At 41.4% G+C, this 23,938-nt stretch overlaps 1 protein-coding gene across 1 annotated transcript in view; it reads left to right on the top strand.

The window, feature by feature from the left end:
* Positions 1-6,042: 6,042 nt before the first annotated feature.
* KLHL14 (kelch like family member 14) overlaps positions 6,043-23,938 on the top strand; it is a 95,294-nt gene continuing 77,398 nt past the window's right edge. The window contains exon 1 of the mRNA XM_058556959.1: positions 6,043-7,024. Within this exon, the coding sequence (XP_058412942.1) occupies positions 6,072-7,024 (953 nt within the window). The 5' untranslated portion in view covers positions 6,043-6,071. The remainder of the gene's footprint in view (positions 7,025-23,938) is intronic.

Below are 23,938 nucleotides of genomic sequence, written 5' to 3'. Positions count from 1 at the left end.
GGATGTGTCCAAAAAAACAGCTAACAGTCTTCCTGGAGGAGCCAGAGATAGACCCTGGCAACCCTGAATGCTGGCCATGGAGCTGGGCTTGACCTGGGCAACAGTAAACCACTGGCTTTTGACTAAATGCTGGTCAATAGCACGATTTCTTATCTTTTACTGTTATTTCAGATTTTTTGTTCTCAATAAGCTTCTTGATGCTGATGCTTTTGTGATATTCCTGACCACGCCTACCCAAGATTTAAAAAAAAACACTAGAAATCTATGAGTTTAGTCTGGGTTTTGTCACTCCCTGCCCTTGGGGAACTATGAGGTCCTTCCTTATTCAATTTTATTGTAAAATGGAATAAATTCTCCTTTCATCTACGCATTTTACAATGGCAGCAGTCTTAAAGGTCAGGCTTCAGGAAGTAGTATTTATTAGCCAAAAGAAACACAGGGGAGGCCAGGCTCTGATGTTTATACAATTTGGTGATAACTCGTAAATCTTAAGCAGAAAAGTCAAGAATGAGGAAAATAAAGTTCCAATGTGGCTTCCCCTTCATGTTAGGCAGCAAAGCACTTCTGGAACTCCTCTCAAGATAATCTTGAGTTCATCCAGTCCAGTGAGATGGTCCTGAACTGGACCCACTGCTCTGCCTGGGTCCCTGCCACCCTGAAGGCTGCCCAGACTGCTCAGACCTAGCGGCAGCTCTGGTAGACAGCTCACTGGCAGCCGTTTCAGAATCTTTCCGCTGTACATAGTTTAAATGCAGATTCACTGATGAATAATTTTGATAATTCTGTCGAAGTCTGAAGACTGCTAGAATTAGATGACTACATGATCATATTTAATTTTTTTTATAAGACAATTCTGGCTTCTCTTATGCCATGTGAAATCCATCCTGCTGAGTGCTCTTGACTAGTCACGTCCTTCCTGCCATTTTAAAAACAATAGTGGCAGAGATGCAAGCTGCTGATAGCTCAGCAGGACAGATCAAACACACAGATGCAATTTCTGTACGTTGAACAGTGAAGTAGGATAAAATTCAAATACTTACAGTCGCTCCGTAGCTAGCATCTGATTGCTGCAAATTGAATCTTTCATAACGGGATTTATTGTAAATAGTGTCATATCATTTGTGAGTTCTGCAATAATTTCAGTCAAAGCCAGTGCAAGATATTGGAGGTGTGAGATTTACATGAACTATATGCTAGTTTATGCACAGATTATGAAGGGGTTTTTTTATTATCGATATTCTTTTTTAACTGCTTACAAAATAGCCATAATTGTAATTTTTTCTCTGAAATTTTAAATGTTCTCAAATAGCGTACCTTTGAAACCCAGAAGAAAACAGCCTAGCTACTTCAACAACTGTTTTAGAATTGCAAGCCCCCAATTCCCCCTTCACCTTCCACCCTAGTTGTTAAATAATCATTAAAATTATAAGTAGTTAAAATTTTTAAAATGTGGCTTTCGTATTGTTTGGAAGCAACAAAGATCCTAGTAATCATAATTAGTCATCAATATATCCTATTAGTAAAAAAAAATACAAATTAAAAACTAAGATATTTTGAAGTCTACAAAACGTATCTTAATTCCTTTACGATAAAATGGAAAGATGGCAAAAATGTAAGTGATCAATACTCTTATTCGCCTTTGGATTTAATTCCAAATACTTCATGGGAAGCTTGTAAAAGATCAACATACAAAGCATCCTACACAAATTGTACTTTGCATGTATGAGAGTTTGGTGACACGCCACATACTTGATAGCTTTAATTGCTAATGAAACAGAAACCCCCAAAAGCACTATATTATAGTCACACAATCTTCCTGTTCAAGATCTAAATAAGGGAAATTCAAAAAATCAAAACAAATAGTCGAGCCAGAAGATTTGGATAATCTGTTCTCTTTCTTTCCTCTGCTCTAAACAACAAAAAAAATCCTTTTCTATTATTTTACCATGTATTTGGGCTTTTTATTGCAAATATGAATGTGAGAATGCAGCATCTCAGCAAGATCTGACTAAAGTAGTCCTACTCTCAGATAATCTAGGACCTTGGTAAAAGAGAGCCTTTGTGAGGGATAAATGCTTCAGTTCAATCCTTCTTCATTTATTTAAGAGTAAATATCCCATTTGTATGTTAATGTTTATTATTCTAAATGGGGAATTCCCTATTTCTGAACCAAAGAATTTTCAGTTTTCCCCTTCCCTTAAGCAGGTGTCTTTCCATCTCTCACAAATCAAAGGGGAAGGTAAAAAGACAGCCTTTCAGTGGTTCCTGATGTGTATTTTAATAAGTTTACTAATCAGAACACATATAAATTAGAATGAATCATATTCATATATTTAATAGCACACAAAACTGAATTTAACTCAGGTCCAGCTTTCATTTTATTCAAGGGCATACCTCCCTTCTGCTGCTTTTTTCTTTCTTTCTTGGACACCTCCAACCCCCATTGACAACCAAAATGCAGGGCTGTAAATGTAAGGGTGTAATACATCATGAGATAGGTCTAGAGAACATGTCCTCTGCCAAAATGCACATCAATCTGTGGTACAGCTGAAATTCCAGAATCATGCTGGGGTTCATTTTGCATGCTAAGCAGGGTCAAAAATGTGAGCTCTGTGTGGTCGTCCCTATATATCAGATGAGCTCCAAAGTTTAAAGGTTACATTTGTGAAATTGCAGCTGGGTTTCCTACCATTTGATTCTAGCTCCTGCAAATCAAAGACTCCTAATTGAAAGACAAATCTGACAATATAATAATCTTTCAATAAAAAAAGTGACTTTTGAACCTTTATCTGTTGAAGAGCTGACAGAGAAGTTCAGAGATGATTGTTTAACCAGACAAAGTGATAGAGAAAATATGTTTTCCAACAAGATCATAAAGCTTGAATAGTGCAGAGAAATACATGTAAAACGAAGGGCTGTCCTCTGTTCTGTCTACCAGCTCTAATTCCTCCACCCCCGGTTTCTACACTCAGCCACTCACCTCTTAGGCAAGGGCTAGTGTCTTCCAAGTCAGACTCAAACCCCAAATACCAAGACACTAGAAAGTGGCATCTTGGCATACTTTGAGATCAGACGGTTTCTGCATTTCATAGTGTGGGGGGGAGGGGGGTGGAAGGGAAAAGCAGCATACCAATGTAGTGAAATCTGGAAACAACAGCATATATACAGACACAAAAAAAAGTTTGCATATTGCACAGAGCGCTTGAAGATCATAAATCTATGCATGAGAAAGATGTAGTGGAAATTTTTGGGGGGATTAGAGTTTATTTTTGTCATCTCTGTGAGACAGCTACTCATTCATCCAGATCACAGCTAAGAAAAAAGCTGGTCACAGAAATTAGCAGTTTCAGCTCAGCAGCGAAGTCGCCAGCCTGTGAAGGCAGAGAGAAATTGACTAATTAGCAATGCGCACTAAAACTTGACGGTTCTTTATAGAGAGAGAGAAGAGAGAGGGAGAGAGAGGCAGAGGGAGGGAGGGGGGGCTCGCTTTTTCCCCTTCTTTCTTCCAAAGATGTTTGAAATCGCAGTCATTTACGCTCGACAATTTTTACAATAGCCTTGAGCCATAATTTTGCGAGTCTCTCCAGCATCCATCCCCCTGTATGGTCTCTCTCTACTGGCCAAGCACGACCGTTTCTCTCCCCAACCGTGGATTTCCTATTACTCTCGTTACGACTCACTGAGCCCCAGGCCCAAGGATAATGATGTGTTGTTTCTTGGTAGCATAATTTGTCACACGTACATTTTTTCTTCTTCTTCTCTTGCAGAAAGCTCTGCTCCCTCTCTCTCTCTCCCTCTCTCTCCCTCTCTCTCCCTCTCTCTTTCTCTCTTTTCTCCCTCTCCTACATTTTCTTGCTGTTGCTAATTCATGGTGATCAAATGATGTACGACAAAATAAATTGTAAAGAGTGACTGCCTGGAGTTGGGAACCAGAAGGTGTTTTCCCCCTCCCAAGGAGAGAGCAAACCTTTAAAAAGGAAGGACAATTGATTTTTGGGGGGGAGCTTAAGTGAGCCTTGACTTTGCAGCTGGTTGAAAGCAGGTAAGTTTCTGGCCTTGTGTCTGCCTTGTGTGTATTTTGTTCTGTCTTTTGGGTTGTTGGCGGGGGAACGGACGGGGAGGGAGTCTTTCAGAGGGGTGGGGGGGGGTAGTTGTGTGGCAAACGCTCATAAAGAATAAAACTCCTATTGCAAGAAATAAGCAGATGAGGGGGAAAGGCAACGGAGGAGAACAAGAAGGAAGGGGAACAGGGAAAGATGGGGGTGGGGGGGCAAGACAACGAAGCGGGGAGAGCTAGAGAGAGGTATGACCCGGTCCACTTAAAGGGAGAGACTCTGGGAGATGTTTCAGGAAAGCCAGAGCTTTGGGGGCGGGTGGGGGGGTGTGCTGCCTGGGGAGGGAGCTCGAGGGAGGTTAGGGTCCACCTGGAACGGGATAGTAAAGTGAGTCGAGAGGAGCCCAGTCCGGTATAAATAGGAAGCCGGCGATCCAGGACTGGCGCCAGGCAGGGCAGAGTGAGCCGCAGCGGAAGGGGCAGGTCCGGCGGGATCCCTCTGAGCCGGGCGGCGGCGGCGGCCCTCCCGGGCTGGCGGGCGCGCGGCCGGGATGTGGGCAGAGGGTCCCTTTCTGCTCAGCCCTAGAAGGTGCAATTACAGGTTAGGGACCCGGCGTATCGATTTCGCCTCGCCTCCCCTATCCTGCCCTCCGCCGCCTAGATGCGGGCGACTCAGACTTTTTAGAGAAGTAGTTCCAGGGCCGGGGGAGTGGGGGTGCCTGGGTGGGGGGCCGCTGGGGGCTGTACCGAGCGGCTCGGAAGGAAGCTGCGGCTGCGGGCGACCATGCTTGGCGGGATGCAGAGACCCCATACCGAACTGCGCACCCCCCCCAGTGGACAGCCCCCACCCCCTCCCCCAACACCTGCTTGTTAACTTGAACTTCTTATAGTTACTGGAGTTAAAGCCACTGCGCCTGGTACCCAGGAGGGAGAACAGTCCACACGAATCCCTCCGGGCCTCCCAGCTCTTGCTCTAAATCCACCCCAGCAGCCCCACTTCCTCCCTGCTCCTCTTCCTTGGGCCGCCCGGCGAGGGAAGGGGAGATACACGTCTGAACTTCCGCGCTTGGGAATGCGGGGGGCGGAGGAGAGGGGGCCTGGGGTGGGGGGCTGGAGGGATTCTCCTGCCAGGTTTAAAGGCGTCTCTGGAAAATGAGCAAAACTGAGCGGTGACAGGGAAGCCAGCAGTTTGCGAAGCAGGGAAGCAGGCAGGGCCGGGGTGAGGGAAATGAGCTAGAATGATAAGGACAGCTCCCGCCTCTGCTCTGCCGAGTCCGCTGAGCTGGTCCTCACCGCGCTCCGCTGCACTTTCCCGGGAGAAGAAAGGGCTTTATCTGCTCCCTCAGACTATTAGCCTAGGAGTTTCTCGGGGCGGCACGGATAACAGAAGGGGTTCCCAGCTTTTGAAGGGCTAAGAATCGCCCACCCGCACGCTTGTGGGGCCCCCTTTTCTACACCCCAAAACTGGACCAACTGCGAAAAGCAAAGCTGCGGGCACAAGTTGACCTAGAACCTCCGCCGTCGGTCGCCTCTGCGCTCTGGGGCACCCCCGGCTCCCCACTCCCCGGCCTTTCCCTTCACCCGGCCCGGCATGGACACAAGCCCACAAGGTGTCTCGGCCGCAGCCGCCACTTTGCCGTCGCTGCTGCCACCGCTGTCGCTGCCAGGAGCCGAACCGGGGTGGTTTTAGGAAAGTGAGGGACGAAGTGTATGGGCGGTGGCGAGAGGAGTAGCAGGGAGCCGAACGGGCGCCCGGACCCCAGACAGGGCCATTCTGGTGGCGCTCAGGGATCCAGTGCCTTCAAACCTTCCTCCTAGGGTCGGGGTCCGGAGGCGCGCCGGGCAGGAGCCAAGCTGAGCACTGATTGTTGTTCTTCGCCCTCCCCTCCCCTCCACACCCTTCCCCACCCCGACCACACCCCACTCCCTCCACTACCCTCTCCCCTCCCTCCCATCCCCCACCCCGTCTGCCAGGTTGGAGGAGGGTTTAAAGCCAGGTGCGCCGAGTCAGCTCGCCATGTCCAGATCCGGGGACAGGACCTCCACCTTCGACCCCAGCCACAGCGACAACCTGCTGCACGGCCTCAACCTGCTGTGGAGGAAGCAGCTGTTTTGCGACGTGACCCTGACGGCCCAGGGCCAGCAGTTCCACTGCCACAAGGCCGTGCTGGCCTCCTGCTCGCAGTACTTCCGATCGCTCTTCTCCAGCCACCCCCCTCTCGGGGGAGGGGTCGGCGGCCAGGACGGCCTGGGGGCCCCCAAGGACCAGCAGCAGCAGCAGCAGCCGCAGCAGCAGCCGCCACAGCAGCAGCAGCCGCCGCCGCAGGAGGAGCCTGGGACTCCTTCCTCCTCCCCCGACGACAAGCTGCTGACCAGTCCCCGGGCCATCAACAACCTGGTGCTGCAGGGCTGTTCGTCCATCGGGCTGCGCCTGGTGCTCGAGTATCTCTACACGGCCAACGTGACCCTCTCCCTGGACACAGTGGAGGAGGTGCTGTCGGTCAGCAAGATCTTGCACATCCCCCAGGTCACCAAGCTCTGCGTGCAGTTCCTCAACGACCAGATCTCGGTGCAGAACTACAAGCAGGTGTGCAAGATCGCCGCGCTGCACGGCCTGGAGGAGACCAAGAAGCTGGCCAACAAGTACCTGGTGGAGGATGTGCTGCTGCTCAACTTCGAGGAGATGCGCGCCCTGCTGGACTCGCTGCCGCCCCCGGTGGAGTCGGAACTGGCGCTTTTCCAGATGTCCGTGCTGTGGCTGGAGCACGACCGCGAGACCCGCATGCAGTATGCGCCCGACCTCATGAAGCGCCTCCGCTTCGCGCTCATCCCGGCCCCGGAGCTGGTGGAGCGGGTCCAGTCAGTGGATTTCATGCGCACCGACCCAGTTTGCCAGAAGCTGCTGCTGGACGCCATGAACTACCACCTGATGCCCTTCAGGCAGCATTGCAGGCAGAGCCTGGCCAGCAGGTAGGAGACAACAAAGAGGAGGGCGGGGGTGGAGGGGAGCCAGAGAGGCCGCAGGGAGGGGGCAAGGAGAGGGGGCAGAGGGATGGGCTGAGCTGAAGGCTGGGGCAGGCTGAAAACAAACGCAAACAAACAATTCAGACTGTGTGGGGAAAGTGGATTTCAGAGCCCCTGAAAGGTGGGCAGGGAACTGGCCTAACAGCATCCCTGAGCGCGAGAAAGCCCCCGTTCTCAGTATCCCCAGAGCAAGAAATGTGGGACTTGTGGACTGAAATTGACAGGCAGGTGGGGCCATAGGCCTGGGCTGTTAGTGCAGCTTTGGAACCCTCTCTATCCAGTCCTCCTTCCACATCTTAAAATGAGCTTGCTTAAGGAAAAGGATTCTGCACAAGAAGTGCCCACGCCACTTCACCTCTTTCCTGTCTTGGGCCAGCACAACCGCCCAGGCGATGCTGGGACGGGAGAGCTTTCATTCTTTCTGTCAAACAATCAAGTTGTTTTTTGTTTTTTAGAGACTGGGGTCTGCTCCCTTTGGAGGTTAGAGCCCGGAAATGCTTTGCCTATTAGGGTCACTATTGGAAATTCTGGCATCGCATACCCAGGCAAACTTTTCTATCTTGTGGAAAGCCTTTCCTTTTCACTTTTAAAGGAGAGCAAAGCAAGAGGTTTCAGGGTGTCAGAGTGAATCATGCCTAGTAGCTCCCATCTCAAAGTGGAGCTCAGTGGAAAACTGTGAGGAGAGGAGTCATCTGGTCCAGTTAGGTCTGTGTGCCTGCTCCGAAGTCACAAAGAAGTTGGGGAGTTGTGGTTGTTGCTATTTGGAATGTGTCTGTGTGTGTGTTGCAAGTAGGATTTCATGTCAAAGGGCAGAGAAAAATGATGCCTTGTTAAAATGCTGCTGAGATTAAAAAAAAAAGAACTGTAGAAATTGACAGTCGTGTTTTATTGGCTCCAATTTTAAAACCCTTTTTAATGAGCCCTAGCAGAGGGTTTTTTTCTCTTTTTAGAAAAGAGAAGCAGTATCTTCTCAGTTTCTCGTGATAAAACATCATGAGTCCAGATGCCAGGCTACCCCAGCCGAATCCACCAAAGCGTTACATTAGAAAGTACATGGTCTAAAAATCCATCATAGCATTTTCCCATTCAGAAGGATGTCTGAAGGATGTCTAAAGAATGGGGTCCACTTTGTGCAGCCTTATGGAATTCAATGTTTATTTTTTCATCATGATGTTTCTACCAAGCCTAGGTAACTAAAGTTTTAAGAAATAGAGGATATTCTCTACAATTGTTTAGGCAGCACTGGTGTTCAGGTGAGGCCCACAGGAGGCATGGGAAATCTTGAACTTAGAAATCTTCTAAGTTGATTTTTCTGATATCTGTGAGAGCTGAGTTAATAAATTGTGGTGTCAAAAGATGACAGTAGGACAATAGCACAACCAAGAATCCAAACCCCTGTGTGCTTGAAGAGTGAACACAGGAGTTCAAGTGAGAACAAGAACATGGAATGTATTTTTATTTTGTAAGAGTTTTTCATTTGTCTAAAGATCAAAATGGTAAGCTTAGTGTGATGGGCAAACAGCACCACACCAATGGGCCTTGGTGATTAATATTGTTATTTTAACTTTCATAACTTTTAAATGTCCTACAAGTGTATTTAGTTTAGCACATATCATATATATTGAAGATTCAGACAGCACAGTTATAGTTCTGAACATTTATTCATATCTTAAAAAATACATACAATCTACTATAAATTCAGAAACCCAGAAGGATAATAAAATTAAGATTTAACATGTTCTAAGAGTAATTTGGAAAATGGGCATTTTGATCTAATAAATAAATTTGATCTAATAAATAAATAATTGCTGAAGCCCTCAATGTAGTTTTATCTAATAAGTATGTCCTAGGGTTCAATGTTAGAAGAGTTGACTTTCAAAATGCAAAATCCATTTCCCACCTTAGTCTGGACTCAGCACACCAACTGGGACCTGCTGGCTGTGTCCTGGTGGACGGCTGAGATACCAGGCTGCCTGGCTCTGTGATGACACCTTCCAGCTTCACTGGGCCATATCATTTGAAGGATATGTAGTGGTGTCTGACCACTGAATGCTTACAAGTGTCATGGATGCTGCAAGAATCTGATACTTCTGAAGTAGGAAGAAAACTGTATTTTCCTTTAAAAGCGGAAGATCCGGAAAAGAAAATATAGTTCATGTGAACCTATTGTTGATCTCAAAGTCATATAATTTAGATTTTGTTCCATTATTGGTAACTGTAACATTTTAATGTTTAGGGACTAATTAGATTATTCTAATTTTAATTCACAGAAAGAATGCAAGAATAACCATCAAGATCTTAACTTTAATGTAGACAAAAATACTGTAAGTTGCAACCAACAGTATTATATCGACCCATTTATTATAGAATCACCATAATATAAAAATGTTTTCTCAGCTTTACACGTAGTTTAACAGAGAGATAAATGTGTTCAACAATTGTTTTTGCAATTGCGTGACTTTTATTGAAGACAATTGAATGGAAGGGCATTGTATTTATTCCTTTTTATCCACCTGTAATTTTTAAAGTCTAAATATGAAAGAATTCCTCAAATTCAGAGAGGGAGTTGGAAAATTAAAATTGACCCATCTATTGGAATAAGAACAAAATATAAGCAAAAAGAATAACTTCAAAGAGAATGTACTTGTCTAAGAATATATGTTACCCATAGAAAGTAGAGCAATTAATATAATAAAATTTAAATGTTTTTAAGGATTATTAAGTAATTTTGAATTTTTATTAAGTCTAGAAAAATAAAGCAACTCAAGCATAAAGACTTTAAAAATACCCAAATTAATTTTCAATTTTTGCTCTAGTTGCTTAGTTTTTCTTAGGATGCCATTTATGCTCAGATTTATATTTTCTTTTAGCAAATTAAGCATTAATAATAATAAATAAAAAATAAGAGACATATTCAAATATAGACATAACTAATTTAAGACAACAGGACTTAAGTAGACAAAAATTAAAATATTTTAAAGTCTTGTTTCTTAGTTATTTTCCCTTTGTTTTATTGTGAGAAATATAAAACTTTTAAATAAGTTCTTGAAAAAGTTTCTGGAAAAATCATTATTAAAGGTTTCTAAAGCATGAAAATTTAATTTAATAAAGTGACATGACATGCAACGTTTAGTACGTTAAAAAGTAAATATCAGAAGACTTATAGTCTAAGTTTAGCTTAAGTAACCCAAAAAGTTTCTTTTTTATTTGTACTTTTAAAATTTTAATGCATAATTTAATAATTATCCCAAATAAATCAAATTGGACTGGATTAATTAACTTTTTTACATTTTCATTGCACATCACACAATGTAACAGTTAAATAAATGCTTAATTGAAAGTTGAAGGAATTACGATTATAGAATAAGAAAACCTCAGTGTTGCACTTTACCAATATGTTCCCCAACTACGTTACTAAAGCACATAACAAAAGTCTATTGAACCTTCTTCAGGAAAACACCTGTAATAGAAAAGCATTAATGAAAGTAATTATATATTTTTTAAAACATTTAACCACCAGCTAGTACAGTCCCATGTACAGTCCTATATTGAAGTGTAGTTTTCAAGATATCATATTTTATAGAATATAGAAGACTACCTTATAAAGATTTCACCTTCTGCAAAACATAGTCTATTTAAAGATTGCACATAAATTAATGTAAAAATCTATTTAAGCATCAGGAGTCCTAATTATCTATTTGCTAAAATGACTTGCAATGATTAAAAAGCTATTAGATTTCCAAATTCACAGTTTTGAGTCTTGGCTTTGATGCTTAGAAAGTGTTTCTTTAAATGTAGGACGATAGTTTGTATGAACTGAATAACAACCTTAACAAAGCAAACCAATCTTATATCCATGCATTCTCTAAATTGTTACTTCCCTTAATATCAATTTGATATCCTCAGATTAGGAGTTGTTAGGTAGCTAGATTTTGTATCAGAAGTTACTCAACCATTCAAAATACAATTTGTTTATTATCTGAAACAGCACCATTGATTACAAAATTGTATCATGGGTATGGGAGCTGAATAGCTGTATCCTACAATCAAAAGGCAATTAAAGCAATGCTAATGCATTGTATTGGCCTAGAGGACTGACTGACAAAAGTGGACATGTTCAAATTTTGATTCATACTTATATTTTTCCCATATTTATGAACATGTTGAGGTTCACTCATTACCTTACCTAATTACTAAGTATCTCAATTTTCTTAACTTAAAAATACAGTAAAAAAATACGTTACTTTATTTACAACAGCTACTTCATACCAGCCAGACCTGGTGGTCTAGTCTAGTGGTTAAGATTCAGGGCTCTCACTGCCAGGCAGGGTTCATTTCCGGTCAGGGAACCGCACCACCTGTCTGTTTTGGTTGTTGTACTGTGGTGGCTGCTTGTTGCTGTGATGTTGAAAGCTGTGCCACTGGTATTTCAAATACCAGCAGGGTCACCTGTGGTGGACAAGTTTCAGCAGAGCTTCTAGGCTAGACAGACTAGGAAGAAGGACCTGGCCACCCACTTCCAAAAAAATTGGCCATGAAAACCCTGTGAATAGCAGTGGAGCATTGTCTGATATAGCGCCAGAAGGTGAGAGGATGGCACAAAAAGACAGAGAAGGGTTCCACTCTGCTGTACACCGGGTTGCTAGGGGTTGGAATCTGACTCCACGGCACTAACAACAACAACAAACTTCATACCAGGTAATGTTCCAATTATTTTACAAACGTTACTTATTTAATGCTCATAACAGCTCTAAGGGATGGGTACTATCATTAGCCTCATTTTATAGATGGAAAAACGGATACCAGAGAAGTTAAACATTTTGCCCATGGTTGCACAGCTGGTAAGTGGTGGACCCAAAGTCTGAGCCCAGGCAGTGCGGCTGTTAAGTCTGTGTTCTCATCTACGGTGTTCTGCTTTTTGCTATGAGCCTCTCTACATTACAATATAATCTGATGCTTGTCTTTAGAGTTATATGTAGACTTAAGCCTTTCCTTTTGGAAAGAAACTTGTGAGCTTTAAATATTAATATACCTGACTTTAAAAGAAGTTAAGGAGAGGTATTGTTCTAGGCCCGGGGTTGGCATTTTTTTTCCTGTAAAAGGCCAAATAGTAATTATTTTTGGTTTTGGAGGTCACACACGATTTCTGTTGAAACTACTCCACTCTTCCCTCGTAGCACAAAGACGCCATGGACAATACGTAAATGAATGAGCATGGCTGTGTTAGGACAAAATGTCGTTTATGGGCACTGAAATTTCATGTAATTGTCGTATGTCATCAAATATTCTTCTTCTTTTGATTTTTTTTTACCATTTAAAAATGTAAAAACTATTCTGTGTGTGTGGGCTGTATAAAAACAGGAGGTAGGCTGGATTTGTTCTGGGAGTCATAGTTTGCCAACTACTATTCTAGGCACTTGGGATACATCAATAAACAAAAGGGACACAAAATTTTGCCCTTATTCTGGTGGAAAGAATCCCATTGGTCTTTCTCCTTCCCCTTGGAGATAATTCTAGCCTAAATAGTTCTACCGTGCCAAGTTAGAATTTCAACTTTCCACAATAAGACTTAAGAATTTAAATAGTGATCCCGGGAAGGTAAATAGTGACTAATTAAAACAGTGAATGCATTGCTCATTTTTTCAAGCATACCAGAAATTGAACCAACTGCGATAGATTGGTCATTATTCAGAAGAGGGTGAAATGTCATTTCTATGGTATTTTAATGATTTCCAGTAGGAAATTAGAGTAGTCAGGTACATTTAAACCACGGCTTTCTGAGATTGACATGCACATATCCAGCAAACTAATCCAGGCATATAAATGAACATTTTTCTAAATGCCAACCTGCATCTCCAGCTGCTTTGGTCAAAGGGTGTATGTTATCAGAAATCCTGACTTCTGAGAGAATCAGCTGGATCGAGTCTGTCTCTAGAACCCTCTTTCCTGCTCCTAAATGGGTAACCTCTGGAGGAGCACTCGTGGTGTTATAGGTTTGGGGGAGATAAATACATAAGACTGACCCCAGTGACTGCTCTGAGTATTTGTAATCAAAGCACTTAACTTGGTACCTGACCTCGATCCAAAAATGTGAATTCAATATGAATTGATATTGGTGTTAAATACAACTGAGGTGGACACTTAGGATTTGGCTCAGCTTAGTTGACAAAGCCAAAGTGAAATAAAAATGGAAGTGATTTTAAAGATGATTACACACATACCACTGTTGTTTGCCAATAATAAAAGTAGCTATCACTATTTGAGCACCTATAATGAACTTGACGTATTACTTACATTCTTTCTAATCCTTACAACACCTTTTCAATCTTTTTAAATATTAGAAAACTGAGGATCAGAGAAGATAAGTAAATGGTCCAATTATCTGAATAGTGTTGAGTTGAGAGTCCGTCATCATATGAAGAATACTCTCTTATTACGAGTGTATATTGTAGATATGGCTTCTAAAAAAGCAAACTTTAATCTACACCTTCCATATCTTTGTTTTACCATACCGTAGAAGTGATTAAAAGTTCCTACTTTCTAATGCTTCTTCAAACCACCCAACCAATGAAGAAGAGTGAGACGAATACATTAGAAGGCCAAAATTCTTTCTGACCGGTCTACCATACTTAATTATTAGTTTTGAGATTAAGGGGCTAAATAATGAGGTTGTTCAGATTTGTTCCTATGATATTGACTTAGTTAAAACAGAATGAGCCAATATATTTTAAATAAATCAATAAAAATAAGAACTTACAGTTTTACAAAGAAAAAATGATTGTTAAAATAAAACAAACCAAAACAAAGCCTTGAAGCTTGAATTTGAACCAAGAGATTTTTGCCCCTAGATTTCTGTGCACTAGAGTACTAGAGGGGTATCAACTTTGTTTCTGTGAGGACAGCAGAAAGCTATTCATATTGGTGATACTTACAGGTGATAAATACAACAGGTAGAAACCAGAATTATAAAAATGCCTATAAATTTTAATAACATAAAAAAGATTACTCTAATTGGACATTTATTCTGTTTATATTTTGTTTCAAGAAAATCATTTTAACAATTGTTATGCCATAAATATTTATGCCTTCTGTCATTCATTTAGAATTTCAGAAAACATATTCATTGTCATGTCCTTTCCATTAACTTCCAAGATAATTCATGATGCGTGAATTACTAATGATGATTTCTTAAAAAAAAAAACACATAAACACTATTATGATATGGGCAGGAGAGTGAATTAACCAGGGAAAGACTCAGTTGTAAGACAGATGATACAGTGAATATGTCCATTTTACTGTAAATATCAGAAGGACTTATATATTCACAAGTAATATTAATGAAAATAGTGTTAGAACTATTTGCAACATTAGAAGCAGAAAGGTACTAGAGAAAGCCTACAGTAGTGGGGATGTGAAAATAGTGAATATTTATGATGCAAAGAGAGAAAATAAATCATAGGGATATGGAAAATGAAGAAAAACAAACAGTAAGGAAAATGCAAGGACATATGAGAAATTAAAGAAATTATTAAGGAAGAAGTCATCTGAAAAAGAAAGAAAAAGAACTAGCAGTAGAAGAAGATGGGCAAGGAAATTCTGTTGTTTGGAGAGTAGGTGTTCAAATTTGTTGGACAAATAAGCACTAATTTAGAAGTATTTAAATCACTACATACTCAACTTATATAATTTGCAAAGTTATAGACAGAGTTTCATTAAAAAGGAAAAAAAAGTCAGTCCTCAAAAGAAAAAAATAGTGTTTCTACAAGAAGAAAAGGAATCGTGGTACCTTCACTCCTATAATTTGATTCTGTTTAATAATTATATATTTGTCATCTGAGTTAATCAAGATGTTTTGTGGCAAAACTCTTCATTCTTGTAATAGATAATGTAGTTTCAGAAATGTCACAGTTCAAAGGGGACAGCCTGTCATGCCAACAGGAGGAGATGAAAATATTGTCGCATTCTTTGTAAAATCATCTTAATTCCCAGTATTGTTGGAGCTGGCAGCAGACCTGAGAAGCCAGGGGACCTTCACAACCTTGGGCAGCTTTTCTAAACCCACGCCTATGACTGCGCCATGCCCACAATGGGAACTTGGGGTGACACATTGTAATTTACCACCAACAAGAAATTCTGCTGTGGAATATCCCCCAAATTTGTATCAAAGATATATAATACACCAAGCTCTGGGCTACGTTCTGAGATACAGAATTGAGGAAGACAGACACATTTCTAACTTCACATAGTTCACACTATAAGGAAAAAGAGTAAATAATTACATAAATTAATCAAACTGCTAATACATGCTATAAATTAGAAAATTGCCATGTGCTGAGAGACCATATCACAGAGTGCTGTAACCTTGCTGGCGTGGCCAAAGAAGACTTTCCCTACAGAAGATGTTTAAGATGAGCCTTGAAGATGAGAGATCCAGAGTAATGGGTCTGGGGGAAGGCAGGGTATGCAGCTGGGAAGGGCACAAGCTGAGAGAAGAGTACATGCATGAACACCAGGCAGAGAAGAGTTGGGTACCTTCCCGGAGCTGAAAGAAGGTGTGGGTGACCGGAGATTAGGCAGGAAGAGTTGTCCAGATCATAGAGGAAGTTGTAGGGCCTGCATTATCCACTACATGGTTGAATTCTACAGTGGAAAAAATCAGCATTTTTTTACTTGAACTGAGAAAATAAGTGGAAACACTGCTGCCTTTGAAATCATAAGCCTACACGTGTGATCTGGCTCCACTTTAGCTGAGTCCCACATTGGTAAAATGGATTAATAATTTTAGTTCTCCTTCCCAGGGTTTCTGTAAGGATCAGCTGAGATCATGAAAAACTACATAAACAGAAAATGCTATTTAAAATCAATTTATTTTTAATTTTAAAAGATACATTAAGCAAAATGTACCTGAATACATTTTTGCCTATTAAGAAAACTCTTGAACATGTCTGTGATTTCACTGAAAGCACAGAAATGGTCAGAGACTTTTAAGAACTTAAGAATGAAGTTGAAGGAACCCAAAGGTGAACACAAGGGCATGAGAAGGAAGTGGGAAAATGAGAATTTCTGATTGCTTTCAGCACTTTATATTTAATTCTTCAAAGGGAAAATGATGGCCTTTTTAGGTGTAAAAGTCTTTCATTTCTTCCTTTCATAGAGGAGACTGCCTCCTCTTTTTAACCTCATAAACTCAAGCTTAGAGGCTTCGTTTTCTGCTGTTCCCAGAGCCTCTCCCTTCCATATGTCTGGTTCTCTGCTCCCGGTGCGCCTGCGAGTGAGTTGGTAAATTGCACCTGCGCAGGGACGCTGAACTTCCTCTGAGCTCAGCTGGGCCACCGTATGGAGACTGGCTCACTGGAGGCTGCAGAGAAGTGAACTGAAGAATTACACTCGGTTTCACTTCCCTGCCTTATGTGCCTTCAGGTGCCTCTGAAGACAGCCAAGGCCGGTGAAATGGAAGAGGAGGAGGAAGAGAAAAAGCACCAATATTAGAGAAGAAAGAGTCCTTGAAAATGTAGAAGAACTGTTGAAAAATGTGGATAGATGGCTGTGCGTGCGTGTCTCTGTGTCTCCACAGTCAAAGTGAATATGTTGGGTGCCAGCTTTAAATTTTCTGTACAGTGACTTCTGAGATGTGTTTTTATCCGATAAAGGCCTGTTTTGTATGTGGAGGTGGGAGTGAGACAGTCAACGATTCACAGTCTGACACTGAGTGCGGAATTATTGGCTTGGGTGGGTCAATTCTTCACCAAAAAGAAAATAGTCATATTTGTAAATCCTTCTTAGAACAAAGCAGCAGACGACTGTCTGGCCCTGATTTTGAGCACCTCTGAAACCAACCGCGCTGGAGCATCCGGGCAAATGGAAAGGATTAGAAGAGGGAATGTAGAATCTGTGAATCAGAGCGGGAAACTTGGAAGGAAAAACTTGAATGCTTTAAGATGCACACTAAGACCTCAGCACTTTCTCCCTCGTAGGCATTCAGAGGGGTTCATCGATGCTGTGAGGTATCCCAGTCAATACTGGTGTATTATAGACACGGAAGTGCGTGCCTCATAGCACAGACCAATTTGGTGGATTGGTTGCTATGGCAACTGTACCACTACTGTCAATGGCAATTCCTGTAATCTCCCTGTTTTAAGATTTTCACAAGTGTCTACTCCAAAATGACATTTGTAGGTAGGGACTACAAAGTAAAGCTAGGTATATATATATGAATATGGTATAATAGGAGGTTATGATTATAATGCAAATATCTTAGACAATTCTATTAAGTAGCGCTTAAGACCTAAAAGTCAGACAGGTGTGGATTCAAATCCCACCTTGACCGCTTACAAGCTGGCTCTCCTTGGATAATTTACTTAACCTATTTTCAGATTGCTTACCTATAAAATGTACATAATAATACTCACCTCATTATGTGCTAGAAGAATGTGTGTACAACACTTAACTTAGCACCTGGCTGTGAATACTTTGTAATCGATAGCTTTTATTCTTATAGGAATGGTTCTATTTATATCTAATCTGCCTTTCTGTTCACTTGACAAGACTGCTAATTCCATACAATATGTTTGTTCTAGAGTTGGGCTCCCACAGCCTGAGTCCCAAGTGCTGCTCTGATAGTGATAATGTTTCTGCTGACAGTGTCCATTTTATCCACCTTTAAGTGAACTACAGAACTTAGGCCAGTCCTGGAGTCTGTTCCATCCTCTTGATCTATCCATGTCAGCAACTGGAAAAGGAAAACCGTGGTGGATTTACATTGAAAAGCTTTATTGACATGTAATTTACATACCATACAATTCACCCATTTAAAGTGTATAATCCAATAGTTTTTAGTATATTCATAGAGTTGTGCAGCCATCACCACAATTAATTTTAGAATATTTTTGTCACTCCTCCAAAAGTAAAAACCTATACCTATTAGCAATTAGCTGCCAATGTTCTCCCTCAACCCACAGCCTTAGGCAACCACTAATTTACTTTCTGTCTCCATAGATTTGCTTATTCGGTACATTTCATATGAATGGAATCATACAATATGTGGTCTTTTTTGACTAGCTTCATTCATGTAACATAATGTTTTCAAAGTTCTTCCATGTTGTAGCATGTAACAGTACTTCATTCCTTCTTATGCTAAATAGCATTCTGTTGTTTGGATATATCACATTTTGTTTATCCATCGGTTGATGGACATTTGGGTTGTTTTCACTTTTTGCTGTTATGAATGCTGCTGCTTTAAGCATTCATGTACAAGTTTTTGTGTGGGATATATGTTTTCATTTCTCTTGGGTATATACCTAAGAATGGAATTGCTGTGTCATATGGTAATTCAGTTAACATTAAACAAATGTTTAATCTTTTGAGGAACTGTCAGATTGTTTTTCAAAGCAGCTGCACCATTTTGCATTTTCGCCAGCAGTGTGTAAAGGTTCCAATTTCTCCACATCCTCAACAACATTTATTATCTGTCTTTTTTAGTATAGCCATCCTAGTGGATGTGAAGTGCTATCTCATTATAGTTTTCATTTGCCTAATGGATAATGATGTTAAGCATCTTTTTGTATGCTTATTGGCCACTTGTATATTTTTTTTGAAAAAATATCTGTTCAAATCCTTTTGCCATTTTTTTAAGTTGGGTTCTTTGTGTTTTTCTTATTGAGTCACAGGAGTCTTTAAGCATTTTTGGTGGGGCTTCTTATGGTTCCTAGATCATAGCTGGGGCCACCTGGGTGGGAACTGGGTGTTCTTTTGACAAAAATGAAAAGCAAATGCATGCAGGTGTACAGTGGAAAACTCTCTAGATACTTTTATATGGCAAATGTGTATTAAAAATCTTGGTGTTTGATGTGGCAGAGGAATATCTGTGGTTGATTTTGGTGTTGCTTGTTTTTGTCTTTGTGTGATTATTTTTGCTTTACGTTGACTAAGCCATTGTATTTCTCAAGTGATAGTCTAGACTTGGTTTAGCAAATCTTTTATTCAAAGAAAAAATATTCATAATTCAAGTTATTTACCTGAATTTTCTTAAAGGCACATAAGAAATTTTTATTCAAACTATGTTTATACAATAATTATTTTAGGGAAATGAGGTGAAATTCTTTGACCGCCAGGACAGTGATAACACATAAGAACCACTGCAGCAGCAGAAGAAATATGTCAAAAGAAAACAAACCTGAAAAACAGAAGTTCTCAGTTGAAAGGGAATGCAGAAGCGTTCCTTATGAGGATCAGCACGAAAGAGCCCAGCCCAGCCCAGGATTTTCACTCATGGCTGAGATTCAACTGAGGGCTTCACTACACATATCACCCAGGCAGTTGCCGACATGGAAAAGCTAAATTCGTCATGAGAATAACTTGTCTGGTTTCATCTTCCTTTGCTATAGTCTCTTTGCAATTTTCCTTAGGGACAAAAAATATCTGCTGATCTTGATAAGAAATTACTTTTAGTACTCTTAGTAGGTTAGGTACTGTTACTTCATTAACTGTTGCTTTGAATGTATGGATATGAGAGAATGTTCAGCAAATCATATCCTAGGTTTAATGTTTATGCTTCTGGATGGAACCATTTCTATTTTGATTATGAATCTCTTTGAACAATCAAATTCTTGCTTTCTGTTAAAAGATTTACATCTATATTATGTAACAAAGAAGTCTCCAGGCCACCATGATGGATCTGAGTGCAAAGTGGTAGGAATTTTAACATGGATTTCTTTATATGGATATTCAAAGAGACAAGATGTTATCAAAAGTATGTGATGACTTTATAGTTTTTAGAATGCACTACCAACAGATCCCAAGAAAGCAGATAACCTCCCTAAATTAGTTGTGTGTGTGTGTGTGTGTGTGTGTGTGTGTGTGTGTTTAGAAGGTAGGCATCTTCTTCCCTCAGCAGAAGTCTTAGTCACACAGAGAAGGTACCTAGTTCTAGGCAGTCCCTTCACAACTCCTAGACGCCCAATAAACTTCAATTGTTATTCAAAATTTAGAAAGAGGGAAAGCAGACAAAGCAAAACTGAAATAATTAAACACCACTCTAATGCACTTGAATAAATTCAAGGTTTGCAACTTTTCCCGAGTTAGGGAGCAGCAAACTAAACCAGCAGCAGCAAGTGGTCTAAATAAAAATCCATTCCAGGGAAGGGACACCCTCTGTACAGCAAGAAGCCCCTCAAGCCTTCCACCAGTCTAGGCTAACTGATAGCTCAAGTTCCAGAAAACAATAGTCTTTTTGACCTAGAAAGAATAATCTCACTTCAGAAAGATTTTTCTGGAGAATGCTTCACATTTTTTTATGGCAAAGAAACTTTAAAGTCTCAGAGCATAAGAAACATTTAAAATTTCTGAAAGCACAAAGAAATTCATGTCTGTAGCTTTATAGATGCTAATTAGGGTCTACCAGGAAAGCTTAGGCGAATCACTTCTCTTCTTAGCTGTATCTGTTCTTATCCCTCCTAGTTGCCCTTCCTGCATTGCAACATTGTTATCCATTAACATTTACTGCATATGTATGGTAGCCCAGCACCAAACAGAGGAGTAGATAAGGAACTTGTCTCCTCATATTCCAAATTCTCCATACAGGGTGTAGTTGGTAGGCTAATATAAAGTATAGCTGTTGTGCGGTGAAATTAGGAAGATCCTTTCTCAAGGCACTCATGCAAGTTTGAATGAGTGTAGAAGGCTCCTTCTCAAGTGTCAATTCCCAAAACTGAGTATAAGACTCACTGGTATTGTTCAGCCCTAGGGTCCTGTTGGCTGGACAGTTCTGTTAAGGAGGGCTATATTAGTCAGCTTGGGCTGCCGTAACGGAATAACACAGACTGAGTGGCTTAAACAGAAATTTATTTTTTCACAGTTCTGGAGGCTGGAAGTCCAAGATCAAGGTGCCAAAGGGTTGGTTTCTGGTGAGGACTCTCTTCCTGGCTTACAGAGGGCCGCCTTCTTGTTGTGTCCTCACGTGGCCTTTCCTCTGTGTGCACCAGCAGAGGGGGTGGGGGTAGAAAGAGTGAAACCTGGTGTCTCTTCCTTTTCTTGTGAGGACACTAGTTCTATGAGATTAAGGCCCACCCTTACGACCTTGTTTAACCTTAATTACCTCCTTAAAGGCCCTATCTCAAAATGCAGTCACATTGGGGTTGGGGCTTCAACATATGAATTTTGGGGGAATGCAGTTCAGTCCATAACAAGGGCGAAGAATAGGACACAGGGAATTAGAAAACAAGTTAGGAAAACTAACTGAAATGTTACTTTTCAACTAGATCTATACAGGCAAAGTTATATAGGCAATTAAGCAATTATCCATGTCAGTGATATATTAATAGCTCTTCCAATAATACATAGCTAGAAGAGGAAAAAAAAATTGCAGGTCTCTTTTCTCAGCCCCAGAAAATCTTGTCCAAACCATCAGTTCTCTTAAGAAGCAGTCCTAGAGCATTTTTTATAAAATATATCTTCCCCAGCCCTACCCCAGAGATTCTAAGTAAAATGATCTGGAATGTAGACCCAGGAACCTGTGTATTTAGCAACATCCCAGGTAGTTTTTGCTGTTAGTGGTTTTTGGATCACACTTTGAAAAATCACAGGATTAAATAAATAATTGCTTCTGTTTTCCAATTTGCTACATGTCTGTAGAAGGTGGGAGAAAATACTGATAGTAATTTATTGAAAGATAAGTTTGGGGAAAATTTGTTGCCAAATTAAAAGAAATCTGATTAATTGACATGAGAAAAATGGAAATGGGTCATAGAGAAAGTTATTGGAATTTGCAGACTCTAGGGGATTTATTTCCTGATGATGAAATGTGGGTACCTACTTTGCCAGAGAATTTTCAGAATAATTCAAGCCACACAGTGTAGTGTCCACAATTTAGCTTCAGAGAATGCGGTCAACGTTCGCAGAATAATTTGTTTCTGCCTGTTAAAGATTTGATGATTGAAAAGGATATTATCATGGATTGGCTGATTGGGTGGTCTCAGAGGCTTCTGCGAACGTCCTTTTTGTGAGAGATATTCGAGGGTCTTCTAGACCCTGCCGAGCCCTGGAGCTAGTGTTTCCTTTAGCACTTAGCCCCTCCAGGGTTGGTGAAGCAGCAAAGAACAGAAAGAACTGGCTCCCCACGGAGAGGGAGAGGAAAAAAGGAGGAGGATAAGAGGTTCCTATTTCACCCACAGCAGCAGGGTGTCCCTAAGCTGGATCCCACAAGCCATACCTCATTGTCTCCACAGCACACACCCCAGGCCTGCCTCAGTCCCTGGCTGCTTATCTGCCCAAAAATGTGGAACCTTCTTCTTTTGTCTTAGCCCCAGGCTGATTTTCATAGAAGTATTCTTCCCCTAAAAATAAATTCTGGACCTACTTAGAAGGTATCAGCTTAAACTCTCTTTTCTTGAATATGGACACCTCTTTGTTGCCATGAATATTCCAGAAGCCTGAGGTAATATATTCGGTTACTAACTAACTTCTCTCCCTGTCTCCCTGCGTGGCCACTCCTGCAGTGACTCTCCAACTGGAAAGAGCCTGCTTGGCAGGAGGCTGGCTCGAGTTCCTCAAAACGAGCTTCCTGCTTACCCCACGAGAAATCTCTCCCTGGAGTTAGAGTAACGGATAAAATTGGGCTCTAGATCATGAGGTGGGATCTGGCCATCATCCTGAATGGCTGAGCTTCTTTCTTTGAAAAGTGATTTGGTTAAAATATTCATTTTTACTGTTATGTCCTAGACTCTCAGAGACAAGTCATTTTAGCGGCGTACGTTATATCCTGAATTTGAATTTTCAACATCGTTCTGTGATCTTGTGTGTTTCTGCACTTTTTTTCTTGTGCAGCAGAAGGAACTAAAGGAAACTAAAGTTTCCTCAGGTCAGGAAGTCACTCTCATCTCTTCAAAAAGCCAGCCAGATGGGAGGGAGAACGAGAGAGAGAGAGAGAGAGAGAGAGGAGTCTCAATGATGAGATTGGTTCTCAGGAGGCAGCATAGTGTAATAATTGGGCTTTATTAGGAGTTTAAATGCAGGCAATACTTATGAGTCCATCACTAGCATGAGAGTAATGCTTTATCTCCTTTTGTCACTGGGCTGCACAGAGCTCAAATGGCTCCTTTGTGACAGGCTACATAGAACCACTTCTCTCTTGAACGAGAAGAGCTTTCTCCTCTCACACAAACATTGGTTGTCCCCACCAGCTTGTTCGGTAACCAGCATCTGTGCTAGTGAGCACGGAGACCCTGCATTCCACTTGCAGGCAGGAGGATTAGTCTAAGAGGTAACACTTGCCACGCAACCTCCTCACAGGGATGTGGGGCGGATTAATGAGATGCTATTTCCATTGCAATTTATGCTCTTCAAAAGAAAGGTGCTAAGTACTAGGTATTAAAATTAGGGATTATATAGGTAATCAAGCAAAGAAGATATTCAACTGCTTCTAGTTACTAAAGGAAGCTTTAATCTGGGAGGTGGGGAAGGAGGGGAGAAATGCAGTGAGTATAAAGTTGGCTGGAAGCCATTGTCCCTCATGAAGCAAAGGACCAAGAATGGAGTGTGAAGTGTTATATGCAATACAAAGATAGACCCGTTCTAACACTTGAGGCTTATAATCTAAGCCTTGGGGAGGCCTACATTTCATGGATTCCGATGAAGACTTTAGGGCTTTTTTGTCATATCTGCCTCTGCCGTCATTAGCCGGTCTACAGGTTTGATGCTCAGAGGAACATAGCAAAAGCGTAGGCAAACTACCCCATCTGCATGCTGGAGGACATGGCAACGTTGTGGAATTAGTACTTGTCAGGGAAGAATTGTGGAAGACCCTGGTGTGCTACAAAGGCTGGGGTGTGGAGTGAAGGGGTAGGAGATGGTTAATTACAATTGCAA

This window comes from Diceros bicornis, chromosome 16, assembly GCF_020826845.1.
Source record: "Diceros bicornis minor isolate mBicDic1 chromosome 16, mDicBic1.mat.cur, whole genome shotgun sequence".
NCBI lineage: Eukaryota > Metazoa > Chordata > Mammalia > Perissodactyla > Rhinocerotidae > Diceros > Diceros bicornis.
The sequence above is the reverse complement of the archived record's forward strand: the minus strand, read 5'-3'. Positions and strand labels throughout refer to the sequence as shown.